General features: G+C 37.0%; 2 protein-coding genes across 2 annotated transcripts; both read right to left on the reverse strand.

The window, feature by feature from the left end:
- Nucleotides 60–3,735, reverse strand: LOC109713707. The gene is made up of 5 exons (XM_020237886.1): nucleotides 3,352–3,735; nucleotides 2,267–2,344; nucleotides 2,095–2,179; nucleotides 890–978; nucleotides 60–662 (listed from the first exon to the last, which is right to left on the reverse strand). The coding sequence occupies exons 1-5, from the start codon at nucleotides 3,682–3,684 to the stop codon at nucleotides 525–527; spliced, it is 723 nt and encodes a 240-aa protein (XP_020093475.1). The 5' UTR covers nucleotides 3,685–3,735; the 3' UTR covers nucleotides 60–524.
- LOC109713676 (lipid transfer protein EARLI 1-like) lies at nucleotides 11,723–12,672 on the reverse strand. Its single transcript, XM_020237847.1, has one exon. The coding sequence runs from the start codon at nucleotides 12,588–12,590 to the stop codon at nucleotides 12,156–12,158; it is 435 nt and encodes a 144-aa protein (XP_020093436.1). The 5' UTR covers nucleotides 12,591–12,672; the 3' UTR covers nucleotides 11,723–12,155.

The following is a 13,165-nucleotide window of genomic DNA, read 5'->3' on the forward strand; positions in this document are numbered from 1 at the left end:
AAAAGGCTTTGAAATCCCAATGTATGGGCTCTTGACTCTAATACTATCATAAGAATTAATTACAACTCTTAAGCAATATAAACTAATCAAAAATGATGCTCCAACATTCAACCTTGTAACTCAATATCTAGTTTAATATTACAAAGTTTTTGGCTTTTCCTAAAACCCTTGGTAGTTGCCCATGTGCATTTAGGACACAAATTACCAAGAAATTGCTGTGGCAAACTCGGATACAAATCCATTTGTTTTAAGTTTTCCAAGAATGTTCCCCCTCAATGACATTTAAATACAAACAAATCGACACTTCAAACTGGTCCCTCACCATCAAAACAATGCAATGACAGTGCAAGAATGGTTAGTTAAAAATAAAATTGCCTGCTTCGAAGAACACACCGATCACACCCCGGTTGAGTAGAAAACCAACTTCGAGTGCTTCCCGTGTTATCGCCTATCGGAAGATTAGGATCGCTCGCCACCACATGGGTTGAATGTTTGTTTTGAAGTTTCTACACTAGAGAGCATCATTAGCTACAGCTCACCACGAAGGGATTAACAGCATTTATAAATTGAGGGGTCCTAATCCCGAGCTTTAGATCAACTTCTCCACCGCCCAACCAGAAAAAGTTTGGCTCCAACTTGGCGATCGCTTCATCTAAAATTACCTGCAACAAACACAATGTCATGAATCTTGCAGCCTGCAGAATTAAAAAAAAAAAATTGACGAAGTTCTCTTACCGAGATAATTGAAATAAATACTTCCTATAGTGAAATCTACGAATGATATTTGTCACATTTTCTCTAGAATCTAGTTTCTGATTTCTAAATTCATGTGTCCAGCTTTAAGGTACAGCTAGTTGTGTAAGATTGAAGGAAAAGAAGATTGGATTACCGGAATGTTTGTTTTCATTCCAATACATGTCACTGCGTTATGCACATATCCTGTGAGTGCAACCGACTCCTCTTCTGGTGCAAGCCTAACTGCGTCAAGGGAAAAGCATGGAAATTGGGTGACAAATTCCCCAAAGGATTCAGACAAAAGCAACAAGAAGCTATATTTCAGAATTCAGATATACTTGTCCTAATGACTATATACATCATAAAGTAGTCCAACAGGAAAGTAGTCAGTAAATAGTCTATGTTGAGATTCCAGGAAGAGAAAAGGTTTTCCTAGCGGTAAAGAGACATTTTGAAGAGAACATTAGAGAGGAAATACAGAATTTGCTAGATGGAACCTATTAGCAGGACTTGAAAAATCACTGATGAAAGATAAGATACGCTGTGATGTGTAACACCAGTCCGGGATATTTCATGATGGTGGTTAGTGCCTGATCTAGGAAGATAAAGAATACATCTTTGTTGCATAACCGCTAAAAGTAAAATTGAAAATAAACACTATCCTGTCCACCTTAATATTCCAGGAAGATATATACACCAGTGGCGACGTATCTAATTGTCATTAACATACTGTCGAGAAGCAAACATTCTTTAGATAAGACCCAAAAAAACATTAAAAGCAGCTCCATGGAATCCAAATGGGAAAACACAAGGTGCTACGAAAAAAGTTATTAGCATGGATACATAAAATAAACTAAATCGACAGTGTTCTCTGCAGAAGGTAAAAACTGAAGATAATTGAAACACAAGTTAAATTTGTCAAAGGTTAAACCAACTATTGAAAGATGTTACACAGATTGTCCTTAGTCATTTCATCATTTGAAAGTAGCATGTATTTTGCACTCTGCTGTTGGGGGTTTAGATCTTCTAAAGAGAATTTCCATACTTTGTTGTGTCAAAGTTACAGAATACTTTTCAGTAAAATTGATTAACAAATATAGAGTAAACCTTATTTGTGAACTAGTGTTCTGGACAAAGTAATGCGATTTGGATCAAATGGCATATCATTGACAGTTCTGCTAGATACAATGGAAGGAACTAAAATCAAAGCTATTAATTCAAAGATTATTATAGAAAATTAACTTCAAAGGCGATAGCCATTACTAGATAAGAAAAATGCATGGAAAACAATTATGGTAATACAGACATTAGCATGTCCAAATGACACTAAATTCAATTTAACATCGAAGCCAAACTCACAGTTGAATTTCTTCTTTGGTATCTGCCTGTCGTTCAGTGTGTAAATGGAGTTTTTGATGTTTTCAGCATTAAGGCGAGCCTTGTACTACAAAAGCATACTGTAAAGGTGAGAGAGACTCTAGCGAAAATTGACCGGTGACAAAATAGGTAAAGTAGAGAAATTGTAATGGACCTGAATGACAACAATGTAATACTTTGAATTGCTATGATTGCTGCAATCCGCAACACTTGCAGGAGCTTGAGTATTGACCTGAGAAATTCAATAAGAACATAAAAAAGTTCTTTAAATTTTTTTTTTCCTCGTAAAGTAGGCTTCCATAAAAGTACAGTGAAACAGAATATTATGTGCACATTCTGTTAAAAAAAGAAAAAAAGAGGTTTTTTTTTTTTCTGTACATTATGTATGATGCAGAAGCTCTTATCATTTGAACAGTTTCGGGATATATATTTATTAGAGAGATGACAACCAGTAAGGGCGGTTTTGGTTTCCTTGGTGTAGTAGCCACTGTCTATCTGTGAAGGAGCGAATATAAAGCAATTCTTTTGCCCTCATACATACTTTCTAATCAGATTAAATGGTAACTCTGTTTCTATTTAACTGTTTTATTCAACTTCTCTACTTTATTAAGAAAGCATGGCTAGTTTTCTTGTCATTTTGTTCGATAATCGGCAAGTTATCATTTTGATGGCTTTTCTATCTTCTATACTCCTCAAATTACAAATCAGAATATCAACAGCAGATGTTCTACTGCTTACTTTCTTCCTATGTCAACTTCAGCACACATAGTCAGGTTGCATTCTTAGTCATTATTGAAACAAACTCATGCATGTCTACAAAATCAATTTTGACACAAGATTAATAACAGATATATCAAATTGTTTCTACTTCAGGAACAAACACAAATTTCTCTTATGTTCGCATGATACAAATCCTATAAAGAGTAAAAACACCTCCAATCGGAGAGTCGTCATCTCTCCGATTTCTTCTTGAATCATCCATGGCCAAAATCTAATACATAACTCCTATTCCAGCAAACAAAGTTATCTACACGGAGAATTAGAGAGGGATGAATTGTACGAGAGTCAATGATCAGGAGCGTCCAAAATCAAGCCCCAGCTATCTAATACAAGCCTTACGAACACGAGAATTCGACAAGTAGCTAACTTTCTAAAGCTTTAGAGAGTATACGGTAGAGATGGGCAGTAGGTGTTCGATAAAATGCCCAGATGAGAACGATAAGGGGGGGCGTTGCTTACGAGGACGATGCTCTTGCAGAGGTGATCGATCGAGGGGGCGCCCAAGATATCGCGCCTCTCCTCGAGGCTCCGATCGTAGTAATCGGATGGCACGCGCTTGAACGAGAAGTCGCGGACTCCGCCGGCAAATAGAACAGCGCTGAGGCGCGACTCGGTGGAGAAGCCACCACCGCCGCCATCGCCGCCGCCGCCGCCGCCGCCGGTGACGGCGCCGTCGCCGGAGGAGAGGGAGAGAGGCGAGAGGCGATGGGCGTGGAGGGAGAGCTCGAGATGGGCTATACGTTCGAGGATTCGGGTTTGAAGCGCCTCGAGCTCTCGCAGAGACGAGCCCATGGCGTTCGTGGTGGGCTCTTTCGTTTTGGACTCTACTTTGCTCTCTCTGCATATGTGGAACGTTTGTGGGGGTCGACTTTTGCGTATTAGTCCCTGGATTGTTGGATATTGTGTTCACGTCCCATGTCTGTACTACTTTATCCGCATTTGTTCGTGCTCTCAATAATGCATTTTATATCAAAAAATAAACTATTAATGAAACTAAATTTTTTTAAACTGCAGAAAACAGGCATCCAAAGATCTATCAAATTTACTGAAAATTTGAATTGGATATATTGCATTTTACAAACTAAGGTTCTTAATAGAATTTTCACCTATTTACAGCGCAAAACAGTAGTTCACATTTACTATAAAAAAATTATCATGACCTAACCAATTTATAAACAAAAAGCATACAAACTCTGTTCGTAATGAGATTGGTTATATTTTTCTCTCTCAAAAAGACAATAACAGAGAGAGGTTACAAGAAAAGTTGAAACTGAACAAATCCAATTCGACCCAGATAAATCAGAATCAAAACTAAACCAACAATGTGGAAAATCAAAGTGAATTAAACCAAATTGGACAGATTGTATCAAGCATAGTTGATTAAGAGCTAGATCATTGGTATTGAAGATTTCTAAGTTCGAAATCTAGTTTTTTTGCGGAAAAAAAGTTTGGTTTTAGTTTGATTTGTCAATTTGAACATTTAGATTTTAATTTTAAGATAGTTCATATAGCTTACTGATCAAAGTCAAATCATTTCCGAGCCAGAGCCAGATGAAAACAAAACCAAAATGGTTAAGTCTCGTCGCGGACCCCTAAGTACAGTTCGAGTCACGGCGTGGATCCGACCCGTTTAGACCCCATCATCAATTCATCATCCGAGTCCCCATTTCTTAGTCGCACAGATCGAAGAGAGAGAGAGAGAGAGAGAGAGAGAGAGAGAGAGAATGGCAGCGCGATCCGCCGCCGCGTCCCTCCGCTCCCGCTCCGGCATGGGTCTCCCCGTCGGGAAGCACATCGTCCCTGATAAACCCGTAACAAATCCCACCTCTCTCCCTCTCCATCTCCATCTTCGTTCCTTTTGTTTAGTTTTTGAATTTTGGGTTTCGATCGATAATCGTAGCTCCCAGAGCACGACGAGCTCGTGTGGGACAATGGCACCGCCTACCCCGAGCCCTGCATAGATCGCCTCGCCCCCACCATTGGGAAGGTACTGTGCCCAACTCTTTGGAGACTAGGGTTAGGGTTCGTTGGATCTCTGTTTTGTCTTTCGATTCTTTGATCCGTCGTTACTTTGTTGAGAGAGAGTTGTGGGATGATGCGTGTGTAGTATGAGGCGTTGGCGTGGCTCTGCGGAGGATTGAGCTTCTTTGCGTCGCTGGGGCTTCTTGCTGTGTGGAACGACAAAGCGTCGAAGATTCCATTTGTGAGTACCCTCGCTTTCTTTGATGTCTCTTTGGATCTTGTTGATCGTGTGGTTGAATGTTTCTAGGGTTTTGTGTTGTGTTTAACTTTATTAATTTAGTTTCCTTGCACAACTTCTTGCGCAAAGAGAAATGTAATTTGTATTTGCGATGGTTTCTTTTGAAATTTCATTCCCAATTTATAATTTCCTCTGGTTGATGTATATTTTTGGTCAAATCTAGCTAAAATAAGACAATGGAAGAAGAAGAAGTGTGATTTGATTTAGTCACAAAATACGCACAAATTGGCTTCTTTAAGGCAATTCTTTTCCTTGTCAAATATAGGGCTGGCTTGTATTGGGCGGATCCTAGATTGCTTATTTGTCAGTGTGCTTGGGGAAAATTTTTATGGGGTCAAAATATGCTATAAATAAGAGGAAAAGGGGCTTTTAAGGCCATTTAATTTAAATCTGAAGAGTTTTTGGAATGTTGGATTACATCTCAATTGGAGATGTTCTGAAAGTTATTGCATGCTTCACTAGTGCGGCAAGATCTTTGTCTCCATTTAGCTTCCTCTTGAAGAAACCTGATGGTATTCTATTATACTAGATAAATTTGAAGGTAGGAGTGTATTTGAAAATCCGAGAAGACCATGTTGTTGACTCTATTCGTTGAGGCGTGCCGTGTGAGGTATCTGGTCGTTGAAGCTATTTGGAATGATTGAATATCTATACCCATTTCACTTGAAATATTAAGGTCCTCCCATTTTCATTATGCGTCCATATACATACTGGATAAGCTATGCTGGAGTATTAAGGCATTTGTAAATGATTGGAGATTGAGATTATAGAAATAAGCTACAATGCATGATGAGATATCCTGACAAGCAAACTGTAAATATATATACAATCGGTTTACAAGACCTTATCGTAATGATCTAGAATGATGCAATCTGTATATAAATGTACCTCCCTTTTTGTTTGCATCCCATAACATCCTCTACGCGTCAACAAATTTTTGGAGGGAAAGAGTGATTCAAGAATAAAGATTTTAAAATTGTCGTTTAAAGGATAATACAACAAGAAAATCACTGCAAAGTAATATAAAATAGAAAGGAGTTGAAAGAAGCACTAGGTCTAAACTTAGGTTAAATACTTCAGACTGATGCTTCATCAGAAATTGCAGGAGCCTAAAGTAACTATAACCTTTTCGCTTCATATATATTCAGACTTAAGTGTGCAGTAAGTAGTTTAATGTGTTTTTCCATGAGTTAGGCTACCCTGAGGGAAGAAACCTGATCTATGATTTGAATTTTAAGCCCTTGCGCAAGTTGGCAACAATGCTTCAGACTTAAATAACCCTTGTTCATGGCTAATATTTTGCCACTTATTGTGCAGATACTTGTTTTCCCCTATGCTAGTGGTCTTCCTTGTTAGTATGATGATAATGTAACTGGTAGTTGTATATGTAAAATTTCCTTCAACTTGGACCTTATCTTTGTCAAAAACCACAGAGCTCAAACTTATGGAGATCACATTGTATTGGTTGGACTAATTGTACTCTCAGCCCCACATCGACTACTGTACTTGATAAATTAAGTGGTAATCAAAAGTGTCTGACACTGTTATATATAGAGATTTTGGAAGGACCCTTCTGAGAGCACCCCATATGATCAATGTCACCTGTGGAAGTTATGTCATGCTCTACATTGCACAAAATACTTATTATGATCGAACACTTACTATGAGATTATAGACATCTGCAACTAACATGGTTTTCAATAATAAACCCATGATGTTGGATAACTCATTTAGTTCTAGGTCTTAATTCTTGGTTTTGATTGAAAGCTTCTCCTAACTAAACACAAGAGGTAGACTTTGGTGATGCCATTATAATATTACACATGAAGTAGTTTTTGAGATGATCTGCAGAAGGATTTTAATGACCATGTCCGTGCGGATGTGTACTCTTGGCGATCTCCTGAACTTCTTCCATAACTTTTGTCCAGTGAAGGTTTGCTAATTTAAGCTTCTCGGACTGTATGGAGAAGTAGATTATTGGTTACACTGTAAATTGTGAAAAAGGTGTAAAAATCTTGAAAGTACTTCTATATCTTCAACATGAGGAGATGCGCATCATCAAAGAGTCGCGTAATATGCTATTCCTAGTGCATTTTCTAAATGGTTATTAAATGTTAGAACGATATAATGTTTAAGTTGTGGATTTATGCAACACACCAAATGTAATGCACAAGCTTATTCGTGCTAGGCACTGCTGGAGTCCTCGACCGCAAGCTTGTGATACTCTTCTAAACTAATTTTGCTCATTTCGTCTCCATACTTGCAGGCACCAAAAATCTATCCATATGACAATTTGCGTGTCGAGCTTGGCGAAGAATCTTAGTGGTGTCAATTGAGCCAGTTCAGATGCCGATATGAATTTACCTTTTCATGGCTCCTTTGGGAGCGAGAAAAATAATCCATTGTAGATGATGATGGATTCTCAGCTTTGACTTCTTGTTTGTGGTATTACGATATATACCCTTGTACAAGTTTAGAGAGTTTAATTGTTCGGTCATCCAGAACTTTGCCTGCAATAATGCATTTTCTGATTATATTCATTCGACAGTGGTTACTCAATTTTAATGTGGGGTTTACAATTTGCATTTTTTTTAAAATTTTTTGTTTCCTTTGTAGTACGCTGTGAAAGTTGCTACTCACGTATTTGTTATCCTCTCAAATTACCGGTTAATTTTTTTTTTCTAAATTCTAACGTACTCCATCCTGTGGAATTTCTGGCGAATTTTAGTGGGCAAAAAGTATGTGAGAAGGGATAATTGTAAACCACTGACCTATTGAACTGTGTTTTGCCTTTAAGCTTTTCGACCGAGAAGCTTATTGTGTATAGTTATTATATTAACTTCTTGCATTGAGTGGTCACAGAGATTGTTTTATCATTTACCCTCGCTGGAACGATGCTAATACATTTTGGTATTGCCGCTAGATCTGAATACAAATAATGAGTCGGAGCGTATTGAACCATCTCATGTTCTTCCTGTAAAGAAAATATTCGGACTAAACTGATCTCTGCATCACTTGACCAATGGAACAAAATGCATGTTGGGCCTTTGGAACATTTCGCGCCATTCTGATACTAATCAGTTCAATCTGTTCTGTCTAGAAGGTCTATGGTTTTACGTCCTAATCCTAATACATTCTATTTTGTCTGTTTTCGCGTACGTAGATATATTATATTTCTGGACCATTAGATGTTTCCATAGAAATGACGGCATTGACGCATGTTGCAACTGGACCTCCAGATCTTGTGACTTGGGCTTGGTGACATCTCTACCTGCAGATTCTTAGAAACACCATTCACACCACAGTTGACATGTGTAGCTGCTCGAAATTTGGCTTTTTCGTAACCGAGATTGATGCGAACATGTACTACCGTATATATCTACATAAATGGGAATGGGGAGTCGATAGCCGTTAGGAGAAATGTCTGCATCGTGCCGCCGTTTACGACAATGTACAACGACTTACGAACCTCCTTGTTCGAGTCAACGGCAATTGATACGCTGTATAATACTTCTAAGACAACTACATCACTGGATATAGTGAACAAAGTAGGGGACAGAGCGAATCGAAAGGTTCGCGGAGTCGTGTTCTAAGACAAATTAACCAAGATTGTGTGAATAGATGTTGTTTGGATCATTCTGGTTGCTCACCACAAGTTTTGCTTGGGACCGCGATGCCGTGTGAACTCGGGTTTCCATATATGATCTTGTTTACAAATGCAGAAATGTCACTTGATGTCGGCAAAACGAACATTTGGGTTGTCCAGGGACTAGCTTAATTAGCAACTTTACATTTAAACAGATTTGGACTCTTCCTAATATATTTTGATTTAAACAGGATTTTTTTTTTTTTTTTTTTTTTTTGAAATAGGTAGCAAGCTACCTGCTTCATTCATTAAGTCAAATGAACTGAGCATACAGATTGGAAGCAGCTTANTTTTTTTTTTTTTTTTTTTTTGAGAAATAGGTAGCAAGCTACCTGCTTCATTCATTAAGCAAAATGAATTTAGCGTACATGATGGAAGCAACTAAGGCCTCCAAACCGAGCCGGCGACAGAAGAAAATACAAATTCAATGCAGCGATTCTTAAACTATATATAAAATTTGCGGTGCTAGTTTAAAACATGAGTATACATTAATATGTTGCACATGTAATGTATATCCTCCTTGGCATTGAAATTTTCCCGAGAAGTGCTCTTTCTCGTATACACCTCACTTACATCTTTATTCACCAAATAAGCAAGTATATATGCGTATATTTAGTTAAAACAAACAAGTCCTTATAGTTACAAAAAATGATGAGAACCTTTAAATAGTAATGGCAATTACTAAACTTTGTCTTGCTCTGTTGGAGTTTTTCATGTAATAAATCTACAAGGAATTCACGTCTTAATTTGCTTTCCTAATTCGTGCCCTGAACTATTTATTACCTTACACTTTAAACCTAGGTCAATTTTCCATGTTCCTCATATTATTCAATGATTTTGTCAATTGCACGGCAATATGTAACTACTTTTTAGCCCGAAAATGTATGGATTTTATTAGTAATTGATGATTGATGGCTAATATATAGAGCGAGTAATCGTAGCGAAATACTCAGTTCAAATGACTCAAATAAAAAAAAAAAACCAAAGTTAAGAGGGTATATACATAGTGAGGGATCGATCTTTATACATTTGTTTTTTTACATTTTTTTTAATGAGGTAAAAAAATAACGTTACAACGTAACATAATTGTAAAAATATTGTGATATCACCATATCTTTTTATTTTATGTTATTTTCCAAATAGTCACATACCTTGTATGAGAAATATAGATGTATATACAGCACAACGTTCATGGTGCATCAAAAGATTCAAAGTTCCCCACCATCCATTCCAAGCCTTATTAGGCGTGCATGCATGGTTGCATCTCAAAATAGTGCCAAAACTAGATTCAATGCGTGACTTGAACTTTGGGGAAATACTTTGGTCCCCCTTTCGATGCACGAAATATCATCAAATATTGTTCTTCAGTAGCTTTAACAATAATTTAATTTCACATGATATCAGAATGAAAGATTTTGAATTCAAATCATATCATATTTCTAGAATATTATATGTGTTACTTTTAATTAAAACAGTAATGTTGTTTCACACTCTCTTTATAGACCGGAGATCGCGCGCGCTAGTTCATATTCACGGGCAAACCTTCATTTGATATGTCAGTATGTTAGCATAATCATTATTCCAAATTAAACATCAAAAGCTAAAAAAAACTTGAATGAGGAACGCCTTATTCTTTTTTATGTTGCCACCTCTAAATCCATCGTCCAATGCGGTGTTAGATTTGGACCGAAAAATTCAAAATTAGAACAAATCTTTAATATTTACATGGCTCACTAAACGGTTTCAACGTGATATTATGCTACAATCCTAATCCAAGTTCACCTAATTACTAATTAATCACACCCCACATCTTGGAGCCAAATTCACACACACATAGATTGGATCTCGCCGTTTGGTCACAGATCATCGCGGTCCAAACCTAGCCATGTTTAGTGTAGAATGTGATAGATGGGTATCGTGCATGGGAGGAAAAAAATCAATAATTTTTCACCTCGAAAATTAATATGATATTTTTTAAAAAAATTAAACTAGTTATATATTATTTAAGAATTAAAATGATTTTGGTGAGCTATTGCTTAAGAACTTATGGCCTAATTACCTTAATATATATAATAATATCAAATATCTTGATGAACTTAAACTAAACATTAAACTCATGTAAACCACCATATTCATGATTGTTGTGATCTTGATGAATAGTATATACAAGAGGTGCTATTATTGGACCTTATATAATTAATTAACCTTTATTTGAGTTTCTTTACTTTAATATGTAACCTTTGATTTTTCCAATTAAATACCTAACTAATGAGGCATTTAATTCATGTCTCTTCGGACATAATTCTTTTTCTCCTAATTTATGGGCTTCTTAATTAGCAGAATGGATTTACACGAAAAAAACTAGTCGATCGATCGATATTAGAAATCTAATTGCTATTTTTTTAAAAAAAAAACATTGTTAAAACTTGAACAAAAACTAAAGACCAATATTGCAATTTATTTTTGAAAGTTTAAAAAGTTGTAAAATACTTTAACAAAATATTTTTTTGTAGTATGAGCTTAAGCCATAATTTTAGATACTCACCCCGTCCGCGCGCTGATTAATTTTACAAACTTACACATATATAGGCGGTCGTATTTTATCGATAGATCGATATCAATCAAGAAATGATGATTGTGATTGTGTACAAAATCAAAAATAAAGTTTACTCATATAATTTCAAATTTTATAAATTATTCTACGTAGAATTGTTTAGTACGTATAACATTTTCCTTGATCAATTACCATGCCCTAAATTGCCTATTAATTAAACACCTGGAAGTAAGTGGCCAACAATAAATATAATATGTTATAAACAAATTAATATTTACGCAAGAAATGATAATTCACTAGCTTAATTAATTGCTCTAGCATAAATAGGATAAAGATAAAGAAAGAAAAAGATAAAATAACTAAGATGATGTAATTAAGAAAGAAATATCTTTATTTATACAATGCAAATACTTGCAAAGCATATCTTAGGTACAAATTTCACACGTACTACATATAAAAACGTCGCATCACTTTCAAAACAAGAACAGTTACTTGTAACTAAAAGAGGAGACAATCCATAAACGCGTGTTACAACGTTATGGAACGTACGTAATAACACCATGCATACAACGAGACCATGCACATAATATGGAACACAGTCCCCACGTACGGCACACGTACTTTATTTATCTAGTACGTTCTAGAAACCATAGTTATATATGTAAATATATTTGCATGGTAGAATATATCTTTTCTTGCTTCAACAAATTCTATCAGATGTGTCTTACTGTGTTGTTTGATAGTGGTTAAGAGTGTGTCTGAGTAAGACGCATCTGATATATAATATGCATTTTTTCATTCTTTTAAGGGCACTGGAACCCGTCGGGGACCGTTTTGCCGCAGTAGTTGATGAGCAAGCTGAGATCGATAGGGACGTTGAGGTTGATCCCCAGAATGTTTGCTTTAAGAGCCGTGCAGAGGCAGATGGCGGCCTCGAGGTCGGCGAGGCCCTGGATGAGGGTGCAGCAGGGCTTCTTCGGCGGCTGGCCGAGCTCGATGTTGATCAGGCCGTTGAGCACGTTGGCGCACACGCCGAGCTTCAGCGCGTCGATGGGGCACTTGCCGCCGCCCCCTGGAGGGCTCGGTGGCTTCGGAGTCGGGCTCGGCGGCTTCGGTGGCTTCGGCGTTGGGCTCGGGCACGAGCTGCAGCCGCAGCCGCATGCGGTGGCGGCCGCGAAGAAGGCAAGGGTGAGGGCGAGGAAGAGGGCGGCGGCGGAGGCCGTGGACTTGGTTGCCATGGCTTAGTATGAGGAGGTGGTGGTGGTGGTGGTGGTGGTGGTACTGTACTTATTAGCTAGGGTTTTGGGATGGAGGAGTGTTGGTAGGGCGGTGAGGGGTATATATAGAGAGAGAAATATATATTTTGTTTTTTTTTATTATCAATTGTTGTTTTATATTGTTCTAGGGGAAAATGAGGACCAGTTGTTTAGTTTATCCTTTCCTAGATTGTTATATAATATATGTGAAGTGGTGGTTAATAGAAGAAAAATGCACATATATATCTAGTTTCCTAAAAAAAAAAAAAAGAAAAAAAAAGAAGAAGAATCTTATACTACAACAGAATTAGGTTATAGGGACACATGTTTGAGACACTTTTGAGTAAATATCTCATTTATGCTAAAACTTAAAAACACATCTACTAATGCCTAAATATAAAGCCCAATCCAACCAAAAATAAAAGATTACTTTACTCAACCAACCACACCCAATTCATTTGGCCCGATTATAAACAGAAAAGAAAAAAAAAAAAAGAAAAATCAATTACCATTTTTTCTTCTCTCTTCACTCAATCCACTGAAATTCTAGACGAAGA

Source organism: Ananas comosus, linkage group 8 (genome assembly GCF_001540865.1).
Source record: "Ananas comosus cultivar F153 linkage group 8, ASM154086v1, whole genome shotgun sequence".
In the NCBI taxonomy this organism is placed as follows: Eukaryota; Viridiplantae; Streptophyta; class Magnoliopsida; order Poales; family Bromeliaceae; genus Ananas; species Ananas comosus.

Excerpts from the sequence above, each read along its gene's own strand:
- LOC109713676 (XM_020237847.1), bottom strand. The coding sequence starts at position 12,590 with ATGGCAACCAAGTCCACGGCCTCCGCCGCCGCCCTCTTCCTCGCCCTC.
- LOC109713707 (XM_020237886.1), bottom strand. The coding sequence starts at position 3,684 with ATGGGCTCGTCTCTGCGAGAGCTCGAGGCGCTTCAAACCCGAATCCTC. Across the intron at positions 2,180-2,266 it reads ATTACATTGTTGTCATTCAG|TACAAGGCTCGCCTTAATGC; the intron begins GTCCATTACAAT and ends ATGCTTTTGTAG. Across the intron at positions 979-2,094 it reads ACCAAAGAAGAAATTCAACT|TTAGGCTTGCACCAGAAGAG; the intron begins GTGAGTTTGGCT and ends CCCTTGACGCAG.